The sequence below is a fragment of the Odontesthes bonariensis genome, chromosome 13 (assembly GCF_027942865.1).
Source record: "Odontesthes bonariensis isolate fOdoBon6 chromosome 13, fOdoBon6.hap1, whole genome shotgun sequence".
NCBI classification, from domain to species: Eukaryota; Metazoa; Chordata; class Actinopteri; order Atheriniformes; family Atherinopsidae; genus Odontesthes; species Odontesthes bonariensis.
The window spans coordinates 29,528,052-29,553,230 of NC_134518.1; the positions used below are offsets into that span (position 1 = coordinate 29,528,052).

Consider the following 25,179-nt stretch of genomic DNA (forward strand, 5'->3'; position numbering starts at 1 on the left):
CGCTCCCAGCACAGGTGGCCTATAGTGGTTGTCGGTGAAGGCTCCGTCTGCGGCTTCCCCTCCCAGCATCCATCTATAGCTAAAATAGAACTTGCACTAGCCCCTCTCCTGGCGACGGCGGCGCGTGCGCCCCCGCTCCCAGCACAGGTGGCCTATAGTGGTTGTCGGTGAAGGCTCCGTCTGCGGCTTCCCCTCCCAGCATCCATCTATAGCTAAAATAGAACTTGCACTAGCCCCTCTCCTGGTGTATGGCGGCGTTTGCGCCCCCCGCTCCCAGCACAGGTGGCCTATAGTGGTTGTCAGTGAAGGCACCGTGTGCGGCTCCCGCTCCCGGCATCCAACTATAGTCAGTGTATGAATACAGCAATAGCCCCTCTCCTGGTGTAAGGCGGCGTGTGCGCCCCCCGCTCCCAGCACAGGTGGCCTATAGTGGTTGTCAGTGAAGGCACCGTGTGCGGCTCCCGCTCCCGGCATCCAACTATAGTCAGTGTATGAATACAGCAATAGCCCCTCTCCTGGTGTAAGGCGGCGTGTGCGCCCCCCGCTCCCAGCACAGGTGGCCTATAGTGGTTGTCAGTGAAGGCACCGTGTGCGGCTCCCGCTCCCGGCATCCGACTATAGACAGTGTATAATTACAGCTATTGCCCCTCTCCTGGTGCACGGCGGCGTGTGCGCCCCCCGCTCCCAGAACAGGCGGCCTATAGTTGATTGTTGGCGAAGGCACCGTTTACGGCTCCCTCTCCCAGCATTCATCTATGAGTACAGGATTTTCTTTTGTATGAAAATCTACAAGTAAAGAATTTTCTTTTGTAAAAAAAAAAAAAAAACCTTCACTTGCCCCTCTCCAAGGGGCCTATAGTTGATTGTTGGCGAAGGCACCGTTTACGGCTCCCTCTCCCAGCATTCATCTATGAGTACAGGATTTTCTTTTGTATGAAAATCTATAAGTAAAGAATTTTCTTTGAAAAAAAAAAAATAAATAAAAAATCATAACTTGCCCCTCTCCACGGGGCCTATAGTTGTTTGTTGGCGAAGGCACCGTTTACGGCTCCCTCTCCCAGCATTCATCTATTAGTAAAGGATTTTCTTTTGTATGAAAAATCTATAAGTAAAGAATTTTCTTTTGAAAAAAAAAAAAAAAAAACCTTCACTTGCCCCTCTCCAAGGGGCCTATAGTTGTTTGTTGGCGAAGGCACCGTTTTCGGCTCCCTCTCCCAGCATTCATCTATAACTAAGTAGAAGACATATATGAATAAGAATTCATAAATACGTACTATCGTCAAATACACTGTGTCTGTGTATATATATATAGAGCTAGAGGTGGTCCCGACATGGATCACAACCACTCCTGCTCGGCCTGTATGGCTCCTCTACAGCTTGAGGATGGCCATGATCTGTGTCCTTCGTGCCTCGGCCTCGGACATCTGAGGCAGGGTCTCTCAGACGAGTCCTGCATGAATTGTGGCATTTTGCCTCATGCTGTCAGGGCTGCAAGGCTGGCCGAGGTAGAGCGCTTGTTGGGCCCTCCCTTGTCTCCTCAGTTGACCCCTGACCAGCGGCTGGCCCCGTCTTGGTCTAGCCGACCACGGCGTCGGCCTGCTGAGACTGCAGGCCCCACCTCTGGGAAGAGGGCCAAGGGGTCCGGGCTTGCTTCTAGAGTGGATCAGCTGACAGCGGAGCTTGACAGCATGAAGTCCCTCCTCCTGGCTCTCCAGCCTGGGGCTGGAGCAACCCAGCCAGGTGCCCTTGTTCCTCCAGCGGCCTCCTTCGGGCCGGAGGAGGATGCGTTTTCCATAGCAGCTTCGGCTACTATGTTTCAGGACTACGCTTCGGACGTGCTCCTGGGAGACGAAGCCTCCCGTCCTTCTGCAGCGGGCTCCCTTTCTTCAGCCCGTGGCTCTGCGGGTGGTAGTGAGGACGGCTCTGTGGGAGCCGCCATCCGTACGGCTCTAGCCAGGCTACAGCTGGACTTGCCGCAGGCTCAGCCAGCTTCAGCCAGTGCCTTTTTCAGGCGCTCCTCAACCCCCGCTGAACTAACTGTACCTCCATCGGAAGAGTATCTGAGGGAATTACAGAAGTTCTGGAGGGACCCTAGGGCCCCTGCCCGTCCGACAGCTGATGCTCGGACCCTGGCAGCCATGCAGGACGCCTCCAAGTTCGGCCTGGACCGCATGCCAGCGGTTGAGCCCACTATAGCCGCCCTGATCGTCTCACCCAATGAGGCTCTGAGACAGGAGGCGAGGTGTCCTCGCCCCCAGTGCCGGGTTACGGATGAATTGCTGTCGAAGGCCTATGAGGCGGCAGCACGTATGGCTCGCATGGGTAATTCCATGTCCCACCTGCTGCTCGCCCTGTCATCATCCCATCCCTGCAGGAGACTGAGCTGGACACTTCTGTCCACGGTATTACTGACGCCTCTCTACAGGCCTTTGCACTGATGTCCAGGGAGTTGGGACGAGTAATGGCTACTCTCGTACAGGCTCGCCGCCAGGTTTGGTTGGCGCAGTCCCCTCTCTCGGAGGCCTGCAGGAGAACCCTCCGCAGTGTTCCGGTGGAACCGGGGGAGCTGTTTGGTTCCGCGGCTCTGGAAGCCCTCGAGCGCACGGTCCAAGCTGGGAAGACCCGACAGCAGCTGTCTGAGCTTCACAGAAGCGCGCCGCCGCCTGGCAACCCTAGGGGTCGTCCAGCTGCCCCGCAGCGCGGCACCCACTCACGGGCCAGGGGCCTCCTTCGGCCCCAGTACTCACGCCCACAGCCTGCTCAGCGGCAGGCGCATCCCTTTCGGGCACCTGAGCGGCTGCCCCCTGGGCGACCTCAGTCTCACGTACCGACCGTCGTGCCCCTGGAGCCTCTAGAGGTCGGGGGGCTCGACGCTGAGGCCACGGGGCCGACCGTCGGCGTTTTTTCCCAGCAGCAGCTCAGCTACTGGGCTGCTTCCACCAGGGACCCGTGGGTTCTTTCCACCTTGACCCACGGGTACGAACTTCAGTTCCGACGTCGGCCCCCGATCCATCCAGTCAGGATGACTGTCATCCGCGACCCGGCGAAAGCCCGAGCCCTCGCCCAGGGGCTGTACGTCCTCCTGGGCAAGGGTGCCATCGAACCGGTAGACCCCCAGGTGCACCCCGGGGGGTTCTACTCGACTTACTTTCTGGTAGCAAAGAAAGATGGCGGATTCCGACCTATCCTCGACCTCAGGAACCTCAACAGGTTCCTGAGGGTCTTGAGATTCCATATGTTGACCACTGCAGAGGTTCTGCGCACGGTCTCCAGAGGGGAGTGGTTTACCTCCATAGACCTGGAGGATGCCTACTTTCACGTTCCTGTGGCGCCACACCATCGGCAATTTCTGCGATTCGCCTTTCAGGGGCGTCATTTCCAGTTCAGGGTGCTCCCGTTTGGTCTCTCCCTCTCCCCACGGGTGTTCACCAGGTGTGTGACGGCAGCCCTCTCGCGCCTACAGTCGCGGGGCATGAAGATCTTGCCGTATCTGGACGACTGGCTCGTCTGTGCGCCGTCCCAGTCTCAGGCGGCCCTCGACACGACGTGTCTTCTTTCCCATTTGGCCCGTTTGGGCCTCAGGGTGAATTTTACAAAGAGTGGCCTTGTCCCATCACAGAGCACAGTTTTTCTTGGGGTGACCCTCGATGCGGTCACCATGATGGCCTGCCCGTCGCCGCGGCGGGTGGACGACATCCTCCGCCACCTCCTCCCGTTTCGGGAAGGCAGGCGGTTCCACTACGTGGAGTTCCTACGCGTCCTGGGGAAACTGACAGCTGCGGCTGCTGTGGTCCCCTTAGGATTGCTGTCGCTGCGTCCCCTCCAGAGGTGGTTGCACAGCTTTCACCTAGACGCCAAGAGACACCGGCACAGGAGGCTCGCGGTGTCCCACCGTTGCCTTCTTGCCCTGGCCCCGTGGAAGAAGCGCTCGTTTCTCCTCCAGGGCATGCCCATGGGCTCCATTGCATCCCGTCGCGAGGCAGTCACGACGGACGCCTCCCTCTCGGGGTGGGGCGCCGTGTGGCAGAACCGGACAGCTCAGGGGCTGTGGCCGGCGCGGGACCGCTCACAGAACATCAACGCACTAGAGCTGCGGGCTGTACACAGAGCGTTGCAGGCTTTCCTCCCTTTCTTGAGGGGCCGACATGTACTAGTGCGGTCGGACAATGTTTCGGCCGTCTCCCACATAAACCACCAAGGTGGCACCAGGTCTGCACTGCTACTGCAGGCATCCCGGGACCTCCTGCTGTGGGCAGCACCACGCTTAGCCAGCCTAAGGGCAATGTATTTGCCCGGGGAACGCAACCAGACGGCGGACTTGCTCTCCCGTGGCAAGCCTCCGCCGGGGGATTGGCAGCTCCATCCGGAGGTGGTGCTCAATATCTGGGCCACCTTCGGCAGAGCAAACGTGGACCTCTTTGCCTCAGAAGAGTCGACCCATTGCCCCCTCTGGTTCTCCCTGACAGAGGAGAGCAGTCCCCTGGGACAGGATGCTCTGGCCCACGACTGGCCAGAGGTTCTCCTCTATGCTTTCCCGCCGATCCCTCTGATAGTCCCTACGCTACAGAGGGTCCTCCAGCAGGGCCACAGGCTGCTGTTGGTAGCCCCCTTTTGGCCAGGGAGGACGTGGTTTCCACTGCTGCACAGGCTCTGCAGCGGTTCCCCGTGGCACCTCCCCGACAGGAGGGATCTCCTGTCTCAGTGGCAGGGTCGGATCTGGCATCCCGACCCGTCTCGCCTGCAGCTGTGGGTCTGGCCACTGCAGGGCCCGACCCGATGCTGACTGAGTGCTCTGGCGAGGTCTGCCATACCATCCTAAACGCGAGGGCGCCTTCTACCCGGGCGCTTTATGAACAAAGGTGGCGGCTGTTCACTACATGGTGCTTGGACAGGGGTGAGGACCCTGTGCACTGTCCTGTCCCTAGGATTCTGGAGTTCCTCCAGTCACTCCTGGATGACGGCCGGTCCCCCGCTACCCTGAGGGTGTATGTGGCGGCCATTTCCTCTCGGCATGCTCGAGTGGATAACGGCACGGTGGGAAGCCACAGGTTGGTGTCCCTTTTCCTGAAAGGTGTGCGGCGGCTGCGCCCCCCACGAGTGCGGCGCACCCCGCCATGGGATCTGCACCTGGTGCTCGGCGCCCTGTGCGCGCCTCCCTTTGAACCCCTTGCTCAGGCAGGGCTGAGGTGGGTCTCCGCTAAGACCGCCTTTCTACTCGCTATCACGTCAGCGAAGCGCGTCGGGGAGCTGCATGCTCTGTCGGTGAGCGACTCCTGCATGAGGTGGAACTCGGATGGCTCAGGGGTTTCCCTATGGCTGAACCCCGCTTTTCTCCCGAAGGTGCTGTCTTCATCTAACCTCAACAGACCTATCCACCTGGCACAGTTTGTTCCCCCGGAGGGGGAGGACAGGTTACGCCTACTGTGCCCTGTGCGGGCTCTGAGAGCCTACGTGGCCGCGACTGCCGGTATCAGGCAGTCGGACCAGCTCTTCCTCTGCTACGGTGGCCCTCGGAGAGGCTGTGCGCTCTCTAAACAGCGACTGTCTCACTGGGTGGTGGACGCCATCACCCAGGCATATGAGGGAAGTGGGCGCCCCCAGCCAGCTGGGGTGAGCTGCCACTCCACCAGAGCTGTCTCGACCTCATGGGCAGCCCTACGGGGCGTTCCCCTGGAAGACATCTGTGAGGCAGCGTCATGGGCGTCACCGAGTACCTTCTCCAGGTTCTATCGGGTGAATGTTGCCACTCCCAACCCGTTGGCTGTGGTCCTGCTGCCCGACTCTGCTGCTTCCTCTCAATAAAGTGAGTAGGTGCTGGATTCCTCGTGACTTTTCTGGTATTAGTCATCCAGTGCTTGAAAGCACCGCCTCTGGCGGTCAGTAAGGATGAAATAGAACGAAAGTTACGTATGTAACTACGGTTCTATGAATCCTGGATGACCGCCAGAGCGTTCTGTCACTCAGAATCCTCGTATACTCGCGAGAAGATTCTGTAAGGACTGACCTGCTGATATTGCCGGAAGTATATAGGCTCTCCGGGGTCAGCAGGGGGTCACGAGTGACGTTGTTGGTATAAACACTCGACCTGCGCATGCGCAAGATGTATCATCCAGTGCTTGAAAGCACCGCCTCTGGCGGTCATCCAGGATTCATAGAACCGTAGTTACATACGTAACTTTCGGTAAGTTTGTACTTCTAGCAGTTGCAGAGGCACATTTTGGTTTCCACTCTACTAATACTTTCAGGCTATTTACCATTTTAATAGTTAATCAATCACTGTCAATGCCACTTAGCTATTCAAACCTGAGTATTACTTTTAGAGTATCTTACTACCTTTTCATTATTTACTGACAGTTACCACAGAATTCCACTAGGTACATCCTGTCATAGCTCTTCTGTTCTCATAGGATACTAAAATAGCCATTTATGAGAGAAAATAAAAGGAGATACAGTGGATCATAAGGTTTGTATTAAAAACTTTTTCAATAATTCAGAATGACAAAAGGTTGCTGTTTTTTATGCTGAGACGTATCACAGAAATGTAAACATAAAGCTGTACCCATTGTGTTGTAGAGTAGCAAGAGATGCCTCAAGATCACAGGCATGTAAATTAAACACGATATTATGTTTGCTGTATGGCTAGTGGGAGGAAGCAATCTCATTTTCACAGGTACATTATGGATGTTCCCCCCACAAATGCAAGGGGCTCAGTTCTGTCTTCTCTTCCTCTCACTCTACTGGTGTGCTGCATTTGTCTCTACTTCCTCCCTGTAATTCTACTTTGACTATGTCTGTTTCCTGTCATCTTTACTTAATTCTCTTTGTATTTTTCTTGTTTTTTCAGTCAATTGTATGTAGGTATAATTGGAGTGTTCATATGGGTTAGTTTCATAGGGCGAAAGGCCCCTCCTTTGGCCTAGAAATCTAGACGCCCCTAGCGGCCGCAAATGGAATTTGCTCCGGGGCCAGACCCTGTACAGCTATTTGCTGTACGGGTCTGGCTTGCTAGGCTACCCCTCCTTATCTGCACCATTTTATCTATTTATATTTTATGATTATGTAAAACAATGTAAAAACTAAAATACAAGCATAGAATAAAATAAGATATAAAATTAAATTAAATTAAATTACATTACGGTTATTTTGCAGACGCTTTTATCCAAAGCGACTTACAATAAGTGTGTTCAACATCGGTAGGCAAAAGAACTTCAGGTCACAAGAAATCAAAAGTGCATTTCCTTCCAAAACCAAACAGCTAAGAGCATAACTAGTGCTAGAGTAAGTGTGGTAAGTTAGGTACCTAGACAAATGGGAAAACAATTTAGAAAACAAAGACAATTTAGGAAACAAATAAGTGAGTAAGGAGCTAGGACGACCTTAAATGTCAGGTGAGCTAGATTATTGTACATGAAGTGAGGAGTTATATATGATGGTTACTGGCAAGAATGATTTCCTGTGGTGCAGCGTGGTGCAGTGTGGTGTAATAAGTCTATTACTAAAGGTGCTTCTTTGGCTGGCCAGCACGTAATGGAGAGTATTTGAGGAGTTGTCCAGTATGGATCTTATTCTGGATAACATCCTTCTCTCCGACACTACAGTCAGAGAGTCCAGCTCCTCTCCCACAACGTGGCTGGCTTTGCAAATGAGCTTATTAAGTCTGTTGGCGTCCTTCACCCTCAGTCTGTTGCTCCAGCACATAACAGCATGGAGGATGTCACTGGCCACCACAGACTCATAAAACATCCGCAGCATTGTCCGGCAAATGTTGAAGGACCTCAACCGCCTCAGAAAATAGAGACGGCTCTGGCCCTTCCTGTAGAGGGCGTCAGTGTTTTAGTCCAGCCCAGTTTATTGTCAAGTTTAGGTACTTATATTCCTCCATAGGGTCCATGTTGACCCTGCAGATAGAGACAGGGGTCACTGGAGCCCTGGTCCTCCTCAGGTCCACCACCAGTTCCTAAGTCTTTGCCACATTGAGCTGCAGATGGTTCTGCTCACACCATATGACAAAATTGTCCACCGCACCCCTGTACTCGGTCCCCTCACCCTTGCTGATACATTCCACTACTGCAGAGTCATCAGAAAACTTCTGAAGATGGCAGGTCTCTGTGCAGTAGCTGAAGTCTGTGGTATACAGGGTGAAGAGGAAGGGAGATAGGACAGTCCCCTGCGGTGCCCCAATGTTGCTGATTACTGTCTGACCTACAGTGCTGCAGGTGCACATACTGTGGTCTGCCAGTCAGGTAATCCGCATCACTGTCAGTTTCTCACCCAGTAGAGCCGGCCTGATAGAGTTGAATGCACTGGAGAAGTAAAAAAACATGACTCTCACAGTCCTCGCTGGCTTGTCCAGGTGAGCATAGACACGATTGAGCAAGTAGATGATGGCATCATCAACTCCTAGTTGGGGCTGGTAGGCAAACTGGAGGGGGCCTAGTAGTGGTTGAACCGTGGGTCGGAGCTGATGCAGGATGAGTCTCTCCAGGGTCTTCATGCTGTGTGACGTCAGTGCCACGGGTCTGTAGTCCTTGGATCCGCTGGGGCGCGGCACCTTCTGTACAGTAACGATGCATGACGTCTTCCACAGCATGGGGACCCTTTGAAGACCTTTGAAGATGTGGTGTAGCACTCCACAAAGCTGGGGGGCACAGGCTTTGAGAACCCTGGGGCTCACACCGTCAGGGCCTGCAGACTTGCAAGAGTGGAGTCTCGTAAGCTGCCTCCTGACATGATCAGCGGTGACGGAGGTGACCGGTGGGGGAGGGTGGAGGTGTTGTGTTGGAGAGTGTCATCAGCCTTGGAGCCAGGGGAGGAGGTATGCGGGGGGCCATCACTGGAGGATGAGGGGCTGTAGGAAGGGGGAGGGGGAGGGAGAGAGAGTGGAGTGGGCGCTAACTGCAGGTGTGGCGGTGTGAGCAATGAGGAGGAAGCAGAACTAAAAGAAATATTTATAGAGGGAATGCTAAGTAATATTGTCCGACAATGCCACCTCGGAACTTACACTCAAGGAAATAGATTGAACAGTTAGCTATAAGGCAGCCAGGACCGTCATTAATGTGGCATGGAGACGTGGTTCTGTTTCAAAATACACAATTTTATTTAGAAAATACTAATTTCCTTAAAACACCAAACCATCCATACCAGGAGGGGGAGCAGCATCAGGGCTGAGGCCTACCGGTGGTGATGAGGGGAGGTCAATACTGAGTGAGAGGAATTCCAGGGAAGGAGCACCCGGACCACTTGTGCCAATCACAACCACAACAAATCAATATACACACGCACACACACACACAGAAAGGGAACCGCCACCAGGGACACCAGGACCACCACCTTCAGCTCTCAGCACCTGAAGGGACAAAATAAAAGAATTAATGGGATTTGATCCTCAAAAGAAAACAAACAGAACCAAACAATGAATCAATTAAACAGTAAATCAATTAAATAAAACAACTGAATCACTAAAATTCGGCCCCAAAGTCCATTGAAACAGGTGTAGAATGATGAGACCCTGTTAACCGGGACGCCCACACCAATCCTTGCCACTGACTGGTATACAGTGACGTTCAGGGCCTCACATGCAGCCTGGATAGCTTCCGGTTTGATAGTTCATTCCGGTTTGACTTCTGGTTCATGATCCCGGGAAAAAATCTCGAGCATGCACAGAACGCAAAGTCCAATTCACTACGTGCTTCACCGTCTACAAGCACATTTAGTGTGACTTTCAACCGAGTTATCTCGGGGTCTTAATAGGATCGCGAGTAACCCGATCGATTCAATTTCTTGTCAGATTAAGGTGTATACACAAACTTAATAACTCTCTGTAATTTAGCCCTTAATCCAATTTTTACAGTGCCATGTAAGTGCCATGTAGCTGCTACGGAAGGTTACTACTCTACAACAACAAAAGTCGAGAAGTAAACAATGCCACTGTCAAGAGCAGGAACACTGTCATCAATGATACTGCTTCAGTATCTGGAAGATGAAATGCTTAGAACCTTGCCGGCGAAAAGAAGACAAAAGAGAAGATGGGATGTTTGCTCTCTGCATCAGGACTGACGTGAACTGGGTGTATTCACTGTCCTTGTTAAACCAATGCGTTTGAAAGATTAAGAGAAACACTTTGTTTACTTCAGGATGTCTGTACACCGGTTTGATGAGTTGCTCCATCGTGTCAAGCCCTATATTCGTCAAAAAAGAAATCATCGAAACCCTGTTAGTTTGGAAGAGAGACTTGCAGTCAGTGTTGGGAGTAACGGTGTTTAAGTATAACGGCGTTATTTTTCCAGTAACGGAGTAATCGAATTAATTACTTTCCCCATCGTTACAACGCCGTTATCGTTACTGAGTAAAGTGGCGCGTTACTACAATTTGGTTGTGGGCTTTCGGCTACACATCAGCTGCATGCTGCCTGGGGAGAGCAGGGGTGGGGATGATGACACCGTTGAAAATGCGATGATGATTGGCTGTGTGGGTGGATGACCTACTCACGCTGTCTCACTACGACTAAACACACATGAGACAGCGACAATGGCGACGAGCCAGGGGAATTCAAAGGTAGCGTTCTCTAACTGGAATTACTACTTCTCACTCGTGGAGATAAAAGGCAAGAATGTGTATGTAACATGCACGCTATGCCCAGGGAAAAAAACTTTATCCACGTCTGCCTCAAGTAACTCAAATCTTATGAAGCACCTTACATCATCCCATGTGAATATGAAGCACTTGTTGCTTCTGCAGCTGCTAACCCAACCCCAAGCCCAAATGCAGCTAGCGTGAGCCCCAGCGAATAGACGGAGCCACTCAAAAACAAACAACACTCGATTTTTCGGGTCAGAATTTATTTATTAATTTATTTCTATGAATCAAATGGCAGGCTGCAATTGCAATTGAGTTCAAATAAATCCTGAATGTTTTAAATTACTGTATGTAGTGTTTTTATATCTTCTATATAGGGAGTATAGGGAAATATTCACTGAGCTTTTTAGCACAAGTTTCTTGTGTTTACCTTGAATGAATTCAATCAGTTAATATAAACATATTTGATGTTAAAGATGTTATAGAACATAACAGCATTATAGATCACAAAAAATAACGCCACAGTTACTTTGCTGAGTAACTAATTACTTTGACAATGTGGTAACTGAGTTACTAACTCAATTACTTTTTGGGAGCAGTAACTAGTAACTATAACTAATTACTTTTTAAAAGTAACTTGACCAACACTGCTTGCAGTCACACTGAGGGTCCTGGCATCCAGCAGCAGCCAGACATCGGTCGCTGCAAGTTATAAATTAAGAGTGTCATCGGTCTCTAAAATCGTCTCCGATACCTGCAGAGCAATCTGGCTGGCGTTGAGAGATGAATATGTTTCATTGCTTTTATTCCTTTGACCTCATCAAGTCAAAATTTCATGTAGTTTGATTTTCATGGTACCTCTACTTACATAATGTCTGAGCCTGCAGAAGTTGAAATTTCAATAGGTATGATAATGTCCATCTCCCCTCCAAATGCCTGAGCATTCTCACCTCTACTTACATAATGGCTGATGCTTATATGATAATTATATAGCGATTTTCATAATACTCAAAGTGAAAGAAACAACAGCAAATTCCAAACGACATCCTTCATTTACATATAATTGCACCATTGTAAATAACACAACCATCAACACGTCTGTCAAACATCTTTCGGATGGAAACTGGATATAAAGTCCAACAACCCCTGTTTTAGTTGGTCGTGGTGGCCTGCAGGAACCACGTCAGAGATCTGATCCAGTCTTACACCCCAGCTCGGGATCTGAGGTATGTGGATCAGAATCTTCTGATGGTGCCACGCACTCGTTTCCGGACCAGAGGAGACCAATCCTTCCAGGCTGTTGCTCCCAGGCTTTGGAACGATCTTCCGCTCTCTCTGCGCTCGATGGAGTCTGTTGACGCCTTCGAAAGGTAACTTAAGACCTATTTATTTGTTCAGGTTTTTTCTTAATTGTCTTGGGGCTGCTATGACTGTCACTGAGTTGCTTTGGCCTTTTTAAAATTGTACTTTTATGTACTTCTTAACTGTGTTCTTCTATTGTACCTGTAAAGCGCTTTGTAACCCTGGTCTGTGAAAGGCGCTGTACAAATAAAGATTACTTACTTACTCATGTGTCGCGATGTCTGCCATCGACAAAAAGAACGACAGCATTGGCGTATGCATTGACTGCTTCAGGTTCTGCCCGAACATGTCCACAAGCTCCTGCCTTTGTTCGACAGCAGCAGCAGGGTCACCTGTGTTCCTTTTCTTCTTGCGAGGTGGCGAGGGCAAGGACAGGCAAGATGTGGCAGGTGCCGGGGGTGCGGGAAGGCATGCCGACGTGGATGCCGTCGCAGGTGGCTAGTCCTCAGGTGTCAGGAAGGAGAGTGGTGAACTTGCAGAGGCGATGGGGGACACACACAGGGACAGTCTCGGTGGAGTTCTGTGTGGTGTCGAAACATCACGAAACACAGGTGCATCAAGCTGGGTGCTGTTCAATTTCCCTTCCTGGAGAGTCTACATTTAAACAAACATAAAAGACGACGTTCTTAACATACGATTCAGATAACGTTGATATAGCTAACAATTGATTGTTTTTGGGCACAAAGTAGCTTTTTACTCACCATATTTGTTTCGGTGTCTCTGTGTTTCAACGAAGTTCGTGAGCCAAGATAATTCACTTAATAGAGGTTAAGGTCTGAAGCCTCCTGCAGCACCACTTCGAGTCTCCCTCTTCTTTGTTTTCACGTATCTGTCCCGTAACTCTCAAAAATTTGAGACTGACATCGTGTTAATTTCCTATGGAATTTCATGGGAACATTTGATACTGATCAACTGTGACTGATAGCAATATATATTTTGTGGACTATATCACAAGTGTCACATGGAAAGATTATTGTACACAGCAACATCTGATAACTGAAGAATGTGATACATGAACTGGGATGTATCAGTCCCTGCATCACGTGTCCCCCATGCAAATAGATTACACGGGGAGGCAACCAGGGGAAGAAATTCAAAAGAATCTGGAAGAAAACATTATCCGGCAGTTGTGCACTGCATTCAGAAACACAGGGTGCAACATCACCGTGGACAACTTCTCCACTAGGGATGGGAATCGAGAACCGGTTCTCGAAGTAACCGGTTCCCTGCTCCAAAGTTTGGTTATATTTCACCAAAAAGGACAATACTAGGGCCAGTTGCAACATATGAGGCAGAGGTAGATGTATAGAGTTATATATTGTATTATATTTGTACTATATACCTGGATGAGAATAGAAAAGGAACCAAATCGATATGCGATATCGATAATGGAACCGGAATTGCTAAATACTTAACAATGATTGTTAACATGGCAGCCACTTAGATACCTTTGGGTTCACTCACTCAGTTATGGAGTTTCCTGAGCTACATAAATTATTCCAATGAATCCGTGCTCTTTGGGGTTTTGCCTGGTTCATCATATTAGTTTGTTAATGTCTTTGATTGGTAGATGCTTCAAACAATCAAGCTATTTATTTTATCTCATCAAGAAACCCACATGAAATACAAATGTCAATATAACACTAAGCTGCTTCTGTATCAGTGTATCTTTTTGCAGGTTTTGGTAACTGGTGTCTCATTGACAGTTTAACCATTGTGCCACTAAACCTAGAATATGAGTGATATTTTACATTGCAAGACATTTTGTCTGTATTATGGGCAGAAAATTTACCCATTTTATCCTTTGTCTGTTTAGAATAAATTCAGCATATATTTGGGCTCCACCAATAACCTTGTATTATTTCTTTGAGCCGTTTAAATCACGAAAAAAAAGGTCACTTTCATAAATAAATGATACGGAGCAGTTGATTTTTCAAGATCAAAACAGCTACTAGTGCATATTTTGCCCCCAGCTTCTACAATGAGGCATTTATGTCAAACTGTATGTGTAAAGTGGTTACAGCAGCCTGTCTTGTCTCATTATTTCACACCTTTTTTAACCTGCATTGTTTCAGAAAACTACCTTATATCCCCAAAGTCAGATGAAGGAACTATATAATGAGTCAACTTGAGAAAATATGCAGGGTTTAAAAAGCCCTTTGAAATTTGCAAGCCAGAAGAGGGATTCATTGTGGAAACTATGGCACCTTAAGCATGCACCTCCATAACAAAAATTAAAGAGCATATTTCAAAAACCGAATATCCACACAGCAGGTTTCTGAAACTGCAAGCAGACCCATAGAATTAGGTCGGAATACTTATATAAATACACTATTATCCAGTGTGATATACATTATGTAAACCTAAGATATTTCACTTGGTTTATTTTAAAGTGATGCATCTTGATTCAGATCAACATGTTTTAGAGACTTAAGAGAGCAGTATTAGATGATACCTTTTTTGTATTGTCATTAGTTTGTTAAGTTGGTCATAAAACAGAGCTTAGTGGATTAATGTACAGGCTAAATGATAAATTTACAAAGCAATAATTCATCGCGATGGAAATGAAAAGTAAGGACATCCCCAAAGTCAAACAGTGCTATGAATGCCTGCGCTAACTGCCATGGCATGCAGATCAGCAGTTGATCAGATATTTTGGGCTGCTGTACTAAAGCAGTGAACTGACCAACATGACCATAACAAAAGCCATACTACTAGCACACTGAAAAAGATTTATAGCAACTGTGTCCTTCAAACTCAATTATACATTTTCAGTTAAAGTGTCAGCATGTGATTTGGTACAGCATAGAGCAGTAGATCCTGGTGATAATAAATAAATCAATAAATAAAGAAAAAGGTGACTCCATTATACATTTTCATTTAAAGTCTCAGTGTGTAATTTGTTACAGCATAGCGCAGTAGATCCTGGTGATAATCAATCAATCAATCTTTATTTATATAGCGCATTTAGTACCACAGGCAACTCAATGTGCTTTACATAAAGACATAAAAAATACAACAGAAATACAGAGCAGGTAATTTGAGTAAACTAACAAAAGCTAACAAACATGGATAAACTTTCCTCTAAGACGAAGCATTTAAAAATATAGCTAATAACAGAACGGTTGGTATAATAAATGATAACAGATCTTCAATATATGAATATGACTAAGTTCGCCTCCTAGTGAAGCTTTAAGCATTAATAAGATCAGAAACATGGATAAGCTTTCCTCTAAGAGGGAGCATTTAAGAAGCCGTTCGATGGTCCATAAATTAAATTAAAGGGGACTTGGGTAAAAAACTTTCATCTGAGAGGAAATATTAAGGTTTATACAGTGATAATAGGTCTTAATAAACCATTTGAATATGACTAAGGTTTCATTAATAAGATAAACCATTTGAATACAACTAAGTTTTCCTCTTAGTGAAGCGTTAATGAGATAGGGGTAGAATGAGAGAGGAAATAACACATTGGGGAGAGGAGGAGAGAGATCAGCACAAAGAAGGAATTGGGAAACAGTGAAGGAGGTGTGGTGTAGGAGTTGCGTGTGTTATTCAGTGAGCATGTGTGTTTGTGTGTGTGTGTGTGGGTGGGTGTGTGCACGTAAGTCTGTGCTAAACTTTTATCAGGCATTTGTCCTTGACAGTGATGTGAGTATGTCAGCCAGTCCAAAGAGTTTCCACAGGAGTCTCAGGAAGGGGGGGTGGCACATGTTTACATAACAAACTTGGAGAACGATTTTGTCAGGCCAGTCCAAGGCCAGTCCTGGGGCGCCAGATTGAAATAACAATTTTTGTTTTTGGTTCAGACAGACTACTGATTTTGCCGTCTATCTTTAAGTTTCTGCTGGTGCGTCTCATGGCGAAATCCGATCAGCCGAATTGTGGAATGTAGACCATTTCCGCCCGGTCCAAGTAATCAATCAACTTTACTCCCAGTTTTAATCCATTTCTCTTCTGAGTCCAGGAATCTCAGCCGGCCTGCGCGCGCGCATCCAGCTTCCGATTCAGCTCACGTAGCATCTCTGTCTGAGCGTTGATTGCTCTTGTGACCCCCTCGAACGCTTTCCACGTTCTCTTAATTTCGTGAAATACCAGGTATCCTCCAACTCCAAATAGCAGGAACCCGAGTATCATAAATCCAAATATATAGACATCTTCGACGTCCTCGGCGTACAGCATCGCTAGACACAGAATTCTCCATTTCCCCCAGGAGTCCATTGAGTATCCAGCGAAGAATGTCCCGTCGGGGCATGAGGGTTCTCCTTTCCCCAACTTTGCATTAGAGAAAATTTGATCAATAGCGTTGAGAGACCAGCTGACCAGATCCATCATACTTGAATTCGTCTGATATGTAAAGAGATGCTCCAAAAAGACAAAAAGAAGCAGGGGAAAAAAGGGAGGGTTGGGAGCAGAGAGAAAATGCGTCCTCCTTCACCGAGAGCAGGAAGTAAAGTCCTGTAAAGTATATAATGGAAGTAAAGTATGGAAGTAAAGTATATAATGAATATATCAATTAATAAATATAAAGGTGATCAGGCATCTGTCCTTGATAACAGTTCTGTAAACTCACCTGTGACATGCCCTCATATTAACAGATGTGTTCTTATGTGCAAAGACACTGGGGGATTATAAGTTATTTTTCTCATCCAACCTTGTCCTCTCTGTGTCTGCCTCAACAAGAAAAAGGTGCATTTTCAGAAAAAGGTTAGAGATGTGAAGTGGAGCATTCAGCCATTGTCAGTTTGTCACTGTCAGCTGGGCCACCAGAGAGCTCCACCCTGGGATGCAGCAGGGGTTTGACACAAGGAGGTCGAGGTATTTTCAGTTTCTCATCTCCCAAAGGAGGTGGCATCATGTCAGAAAACTGCACAAGCATAGAGACAAGAGAGAAGACACTCTGTGGGTGTAAATGATGCATTTTTCATCACAGTATTCATGGAGGCCTTTTTTTAGTTCTTTTGATTGAGCAAGGCACTCCAAGCAGTTCATACTATGTCTGGATGCTGTCAAGAACTCATATACAGTACATACAATGCTTTCTTTTTTCTATATCTGTAAGCATTCTGGAGTAAACATCCACTGTCTTATAATCAGGCACATTATTTAATGCAGTGGGATGGAATAATGTGCATGATTATAAGAAATAACGATACAATAAGCCTATTATTGTTCTGCAATGTCAGTTATTGTCACTACTTGGTCCTTTATTTCCTTTGATTAATGTATAATAGCATTCCTGTCAATTTAGTTTTGTACATTAAGAACCTAGTATTGAAATATTGATAGATAAGATGTTTCCCCCTTTGTGCTTGGTATGGCAAATTCAACCCATGGTTAGAAGGGAAGATGCAAAGTAAATTCTCTTTATCATAAAGCACAAGTAGAACCTTTTATGGGATGTGTATAAAAGATAACTTTATGAGACTTTTAGTGATGGCACAAGGAACCAGAACAATTAGTATAACATAGAAAGAGGGTAGAACCTATTCAACTCCACACTTTTTGGACAATGTAAGCATCTAAGTTACTTGAAACCCTCTGATACGTGGCTGAGGGAACGGACAAGTAATTAGAATTGATTGCATGACTTTGCTGAGTCACAAGTAATAGTTAATTTGATGGATTTTTAAACTTTAGTCAAATGAAAGATTTTTTTTATGCAAGGATCCATGCAAAAGTTCATCCTGGCTGAGCCTTCCCATTCAAGAAGGACACAACCGGGCTGTCACTCATAATCATCAATGAGATGTCCAGATGGGCCCATGCTCCAGATCAACTGTAATCCAATTGTTTATCATTGTGTTTAGTCAGTGGGGTTACATGGCATTACAATAAGATATTAAGTGCATGTAGACACCTTAATCTGACAAGAAATTGGGTCGAATCGAGTTACAGTGAACCCTCGTTTTTCGCGGGGGTTACGTTCCAAAAAGAACCCGTGATAGGCGAAATCCGTGAAGTAGAAACCTTTTTTTTTTCAATTATTATACAATGAAATACTGCATAATGCATTGAAACCAAAGAACAAAACCGTTTTACAGGCCCAAGCATTTGTTTAACAAATAAAAGTACTGTTTATTTTTTTTATTTTTTTTTACAAATAACTACTGTAGCCAACTGTAAAATAATCATTTTCATCATCAATATGAACTGAAGGCTTCAAATTGCGGAGATCAGCACCGCCCCACCGCGACCCGAGTCATTGGATTAGAACGGGAGAAAATGAAAAATGATTTTGAAAAAAAATACAAAGTACAGTACAGTGGGACAAATAGTGACTCACGTGTATTTCACTGCTCTTCTGACTGAGCTGCTGCATCCTGACTCCGCTCTGTAGCGTTTTTTTCTTCTAAAGCCCGCGGTGCAGGTGTGTTTTTTCGAGAGAAGAGCTTAGTTATCGGTAGTTGTTGTCGCTCTTTTTTCTTCTGGGCAAAAAGATTTATATATACCGACATGCCACCATCGATTATGTTTGAGAACTGTAATGAACGTGTACGTGTATATTTTAAACCGCAACGTTATTGACACACAGGTAAAGTAGAAGCGGAGAGACTGTTTAGCCAATCAGAATGCAGAACACAATGCACGATGCAAATCCGTGAAGCAGCGAGACCGTAAAAGATGAACCGCGTTATAGCGAGGGTTCACTGTACTCGCATTCGGATTAAGACCCCGAGATTACTCGGTTGAAAGTAAAAATAAACGTGCTTGTAGACGGGTGAATCACGTGGTGAATTAGACTTTGCGTTCTGTGCATGCTCGAGATTTTTTCCCGGGGTCGGGAATCGGAAGTCGGAAGAGACGATATTACTGTTGTAGTCGCCGTCAGAAAGAAAAACACTGCGATGGAGAATGCTCCGTTGTGCATCGCGTTTGTGCAATAAGCAGCTCATCACAAATGAAATATAGAGGGACATACCTTCATCTTGCTCTTCATTCGCCATTTTCTCGAATGCCTGAGTTTACTGTTGAAGGGGTCAACAGGAAGTGGCTCTATTAGCAATAGTTGAAATGGGTACAGCGCCACCTATCGTATCGGAGTATGACTTGCTTTGTGCCTCATTCATTCACCGCCATATATCCAAGGATAATTACCCTTGCTCAACTCATTCTTATTGTAATTTAGCCAATTATCTTATCCTTTCAGTGCCATGTAACCCCACTGTCTCAGAAGTTGAAATAAAGAGCAGCTTGACACAAATTTATCTCTGCAGTTAGTTCAAAGAGTAAAAGGTAATTAGCATCTAGGCTATGTGCCTATTACCACAATGGGAAAACAAGGTTTCTTGAAAGATTACAGTACTGAACATCATCATAATGTTCCTAGAAGACAACTGCCTCATTTCAGGATCTGTGGGGGAGTTTTTCTTTGTTCTGGTTTTCTTTTGTTCATGTCACATATTTCCTGTTTTATTTTGGTAGACGCTGACCTTTTGTTCTCTTCTGTTAGTTTTACACCTTCCTTGTCACAACTGGTTTGATTGCTTCGCTTCCTATTCATTTTCTAATTTACTCTCCAGTATATATTTTCCTGGTTCTGTTGCTCTTTGTTTGTTCATTGCATGAACCGGTAGTTGTTTTTTCCTGTTTGTACTTTTTTTCAGTTAATCTGCTAGCCAGTCCTCTTAGTTCTGTTTTCTTTTTCTTGTACTTTCTGTTCTTTCTCCCAAGTCCTGCTCCAGCAGTGTTTTCAGTTTTTTTATTTTCATTAAAGCCTCTGAGGCCATCTGCTTAACTTCACCTCCTTCACAGTCCTGATTCTGGATCCATTTTTGCCGCTCATAACACCTTGTGCAGTGCCTAACGTTGAGTTGCATGTTATAACAGCTGAGTCAGGTTCACACCTGAGGAATGCATCCATGACACTTACTTCATACACAAGAATAGGCACCGCGCCAAACCTTAGATGTTACTGCAATGTTGTTAATCATCTTATTATCTCAAGATAGAGATGTTGTGTTTTTATAACGATTATTTATGCTATATCTTCAGATAATAAGCATTGTTTTCTAATGACTACTGAATAACATATGTTGTTATCTTGAGATAAAACTGTTGGTTTCTTGAGATAATTAGTTAATCAGTCTTATTTGTATGGCAAGCTAATTTTCAACGCAAAGTGGAATTGCATAAAGGACAGCTTTTGGCTAAAGTGGAGTTGGTTAACTTTAATCTATGCTCACAGATGATACTCTGTGCACAGCAAGAACAAACATTTAACGGGTCTGCATATAGACTGCTTGTGAACTGGTTGAGCAGGCATCTCATGTACAGAGGTCTGTTGTTCCTCAGCGAAGCCGACCTGGGTGTGAGTCCCAGCCTGGGGCACTTTGCTAGTGCCCAGGAAACAAAACAGACATTTACTAAACTCATTTCAGCACACAGAACTACACATGCATGCCTTGACTTAATGTTATAGATCCTCCTTAAATGTCACGGTGATGACATTGGGTATTAACATAGAAACCACTCATTTTCGAGCTGAGTGTAACCACCTTCTGATCTGGAGAACTCAAACTGCAGTTTCTCATAAAATGCAATGATCTTGAGAAAAAAAAAGGCCTATTTCTTGTGAAAACAAGATAGATTAACTTAGTATAAATGCAAAAGTAAGCTGTGTATCTCGAGAAAACTGAATAATTAACTCGAGATAATGACATCAAAATCATGATCGCAGACAAGGCCCCTTTTGGCTTCCATCCATCTTTAACATTAGAACTGAAAGGACAACCGTGATGTGTGCTTTGCCGGTATATTATAATGTTAGCTGGATGTACTATATGCCAGATCATTGCCTTACCTGAGTGGTAAACACCGGCCAAATCATAGTTTAAGTCTTGTTCTAAGAAGTCTTGTTTGTATTCTCAAGTCTCTTGTTTTTGTGACTCTTTTCGGAGAAAGCCTGGTTAAGACTGGAGCGGGCCGTACACACACCTGATCACACTGAGCTTGTTTTTTGTCACTGCACTGCAACCGCCTCTGCCTCTATCTCAGTCACAAGTTAAGTCTGTTCTTGAAGGATCACTACCAGTCACAGAAATCCCATCTAAGTTTTTGCCCAGCCAATACCAACACTTACTGCCACGGAGGATTATTTTGAGTTTGGTTTCTACCAAAGGATCTTCAGTTCTCCACAATAAACTTCTTTTTTATTTTTATTTTTACTTAACTGCTCACTCTGCTCTATCCTGGTCGGGCCTGTCTCACAGATAGTTGTAACATCATCAGTGAACATCTTTTTGATTTTTGCGATTACTGGCAAACGATGCTGTAATGAATAACTTGCATAACCCATAACCTTTATGATTAAGATTGTTATCATACTTCTGCTGGAGTTATAAGTGGTTTTGTTTTTACACTTCAATAAATTCAGATTGTGTTAATGCTTTATGAATTTGGTAAAAAAAATAACTGTTGGTCTTACAGTGACAACTGCGCCGGTATTAAATAAGCGTCAACCACAGTGTTGAAATGAACAGAAGAAATTGAAAGGAAACGTAATGAGGGACTTTACAGTACAAACGCTAAAATAGGGGAGTTTGTCAGAAAGTCAAAAAGTAGAACAAAAGTTAAGTGTTAGAGACATTTTCTACAGTTTTTTCAAGCATGTGATTAGTTAGCTAACATTTGTGTTGTTATCTGTTTGAGGCTAATACTAAAGTTACAGCTGTAAACACCAATACTTTGGTCCTTTGTTCTATCATAGCTGTGTTTGTTCAGTTCTGTAGGATCTGACGCAAATGTTGTGGAAGCGGGCAGTAATAGTCAGAAATTTCCAAGGAGCAGGTGGAAGCTAGATTAAGAAAACTACAGCCGACCCATCCACCCGATGTCCTCTGGGTTCCATTGTATTCACACTTCACCTTTTTCACAATTTTTCAATAACAGCTCACCTACTCTCCACTTCCCTTTCACTGCCAGCACATATTAGTGTCAAAGGAAATGAAATAAGATAAAGTCCCAAAGGAAGCCACTCAAAATTTCATTGCAGTTTATTACCCTGTTCTTCAGGAACGTCACTGGCTTCCTGTCAAATACTTGATAGATTTCAAGGTACTGCTTCATGTCTATACACCCACTGATGCTCCCAGGTTTAGTTCACGCGTACACAGATATTTTGACAAACCAAGTTTACGTCCACATGTAAAAGCAAAACATAACAGCGACATGTTATCCTTATAAACACAGGGTACATGGGTACATTTTCTACAATTAACTGTGCATGCATGTCAGTAGGCATATAACATTTCTGTTAATAAGATGATCACTCACACTCTTTCACTCTTTCAATTTCTGTTACAGTTTCAACAATGATGAGAAGGGTGGATATTTTGATGGGAAGCCATGAGATATAGGGGCACACAGTCAGAAATGTATGGCACTTCTTGATTTTTTTTGGATGCTCGTTTGTGTGTTTGGGCCTTATTACTGCTCTCTTGGCTTGAACCTTGAACCTTTTTTTAAATCCTTAACTTATTTACATATAAAACTGTATTGCAGTTATACAACATTACAATTCAATCTAAAAATATGTAAATGCAGAATTACAATTAAAAATAAATTGAGTTTGCACCCATGATCAGTGTAGGCCTTTTCAAGATGTTTGAATTTAAAATTATTGATCAAAAGTAGTGAGCATCTTCCAGGTGCTTCAGGAACTTGAAGAGCATCAACCACAGCAGCTCTCTTGTACAACCGAAGATTAGACAGAGGACACAGTGAACACAAGAGACAGAACCAAGCGATACTACCAACACAGAAGAGAGGAGATTAGGAATGGTAAGAGTAAATGGAGCTATCTACACACAAGCAGTTGGAGAATCAGGCATAAAAATTACTCACAATTTTAGGTGCTCCTTGAAGTAGCACATATATAAAGCCCTTTTGAACATGATGTGCAAGGCCAGCGTGAGTATGTGTGCATGTGAATGTGGCAATAAATATGTCTCTGCACATCTTGACACAACCTCTCACTTGTAGATGGTTCCCATGGAAACAATCCAAGGAGTGCAAGCGATACTTAATCACTACAAGTGTAGATGGAGAATATTGCTGAGAATCATATGTGGTTACTTCTAGAGTCTTAATTGTTACTTGTCATCCTGTTCTCATGCCTACACCCAGACTGACTTATAAGATGTAAACAGGCACAACAGAAAACAGTATTTTGGGTGCAACTCTGCTTCCAAAAAGGTTGTGGTGTAACAGCAATTTTCACATTTAAATCCTCTGTTCCTCCAAAAGACTCGTCCCATTTGGGATGCTCCTTTTATAACTGATCGTGTTAAAAACTGATTCCCAACCAGCTATGGTAGTTATGCAATTCATTTCTTATGATTTTATTTGCATCTCTGTTGTAATTACACTTGCTCTTTCATTTTCTTCTCCTGTCTCAGCTGAATTGAGACAGGGGCAACAGTGAGGTTGCAGTCAGTGTTTTATCAGGCATAAGAGATCGGCAATGAGAAAAATGACACTGTAAATAAGGGTTATTTTAAGCATTTAAACATTAAGCTGATCCAGCCATTTTGAGAAAACTGGCATTACAAATAGTTTCCCCCACCAGTAAGAGGACTAGGTGTCACAGCATATTTGCATCTGTTGCAAACAGAAACAAATGAATGTGCATCACAGCAGACTTTTAAAGATTTATCAAAACACTTAAAAACTGTATATGCGTGTCATTCACTTACATATTACTATTTCTATGTATTATATGTATTCATATGTACACCTTTTTGAGTATTTATTTTTTAATTTACATATTTATTTGCACTGATAAAACCACATTTCAAAGCTGTTTCATTTCACCTTGATAACAGAAAAACTTTGTGATTTTCACCATATTCACTGGAGAGTAAGCCTATTACACTCATGCAACCACTAGAGGGTAGCACAGTATCTTTTTTAAAATGGCTCAACATTCCTCCTGAGCACCCTCACTGTCACTTTATTTACCTGATTGATAAACCCAAGCCTCAGTCTGAGTTGACATCTCTGTGATGACTGACTGAAGGAGATTCCTTCAGTGCATCTCATTCTGCTGACATGCATATTTCGCTTACCTCATGAGTCAGTGAAATGCAGCAACATCAGACACAAGTGTTGAAATACAGTAACTGTAGTTAGTGGAAGTTTCTTAAGCTCCTTAAACAACATTACCTGTAAGTTACTATTTTTTTTCAGCTGTAAGCAAAAACAGCATAAATTATTCTATATGTTGCTTTGAAGACAAAGCTCTGTTGCAGCGACGTGTTCTCCTTCGCACTTGTGAGCATCTCTAGGTGGCACTCTTTTCCTGTTTGGGAAGGGTATTACTGCTCATGCTGCACAAGATAAACATTTAGAGTTATAAATATGTTTACATCATTTTTGCCCTAAAATGCAATTCTGCTTCTGTTGAATTAATTTTGTGTTACATGTTAACATGTAAACACAGTATTCCTCTATCAGCTTTTATGTTTGGATTCAATGTTCATTTAAAAGGAATAGCATAATAAGTGTATTTCTTACAGAGAATGACTGTTCTCTAAAAATCCCTGGACTACAGTACAGCATAATAGCATCACAGCACTAAGTAAGAAGAGCTAATCACCATCATTTCTGCTTAATGTCAGAAGAGATCTAGAATCCACATACACATAACAATGTTTAACAATGTTGACAATCAACAATGTTGATTAAACAAATTATATTAAAACATGAATTACAAAAATACATGATTAAGAATCAAAATGCAACTGGCATGGATACATGTAAAATGAGCACAATACTCAGAAAGCCAAGGCAAAGGAAAATAAGAGCACATCTTAAAATTTGTTCCATTTGTTGCATTGTCCCTCGAAGCAAACATCAAATGCATTTTAAAACAACAGCTTTGGAAATTCCAAACATCTGTCTTTTCCTGTTTGTCTTGCTTTATAATGCCAGTGAGGCCACAGACTGCATGACCAGTATTCTTAACCTGCCGCACCCCAAGGCTGCTCTCAGTCATTTCCTCTTTGGCCTGCTCTGTGTGCCTCTTCAGCCAGGCCAGCCTGTTCCTGTTTGGAATACTTCAGGAACTGGTGACATTTCATGGAAGATTTCGTCTGGAGTGTTGCCTCAGCCAGAGTGGTGCCACATTCTTTCCTCTTCCTTCTTTATGCTGACTAAAGAGATGAAGCTCCTCATTTGTAGACGAGTCACTTAGATGAGAAGCCAAACATGCTGGTGGAGATTTTTGTATCATACTTCACA

The 25,179-nt window shown here is 44.9% G+C and overlaps 1 protein-coding gene and 1 long non-coding RNA gene across 2 annotated transcripts; one reads left to right on the top strand and one right to left on the bottom strand.

Moving 5' to 3' along the window:
• Positions 1 to 1,331: 1,331 nt before the first annotated feature.
• LOC142397191 (uncharacterized) lies at positions 1,332 to 4,783 on the top strand. The gene is made up of 3 exons (XM_075480534.1): positions 1,332 to 1,658; positions 1,716 to 1,979; positions 2,375 to 4,783. Exons 1-3 carry the CDS (start codon positions 1,332 to 1,334, stop codon positions 4,781 to 4,783), a joined length of 3,000 nt encoding a protein of 999 aa, XP_075336649.1.
• Positions 4,784 to 14,730: 9,947 nt separating this feature from the next.
• On the bottom strand, positions 14,731 to 18,914 carry LOC142397391 (uncharacterized). The gene is made up of 3 exons (XR_012772699.1): positions 18,860 to 18,914; positions 16,511 to 16,804; positions 14,731 to 16,395 (listed from the first exon to the last, which is right to left on the bottom strand). It is a non-coding gene; the product is annotated as an uncharacterized LOC142397391 (long non-coding RNA).
• Between the last annotated feature and the right edge of the window lie 6,265 nt (positions 18,915 to 25,179).

Coding starts and splice junctions, on each gene's coding strand:
- LOC142397191 (XM_075480534.1), top strand. CDS start 1,332: ATGGATCACAACCACTCCTGCTCGGCCTGTATGGCTCCTCTACAGCTT. Junction 1,659..1,715: donor GGTCCGGGCTTGCTTCTAGA/GTGGATCAGCTG, acceptor CTGGCTCTCCAG/CCTGGGGCTGGAGCAACCCA. Junction 1,980..2,374: donor TACAGCTGGACTTGCCGCAG/GCTCAGCCAGCT, acceptor CCATCCCTGCAG/GAGACTGAGCTGGACACTTC.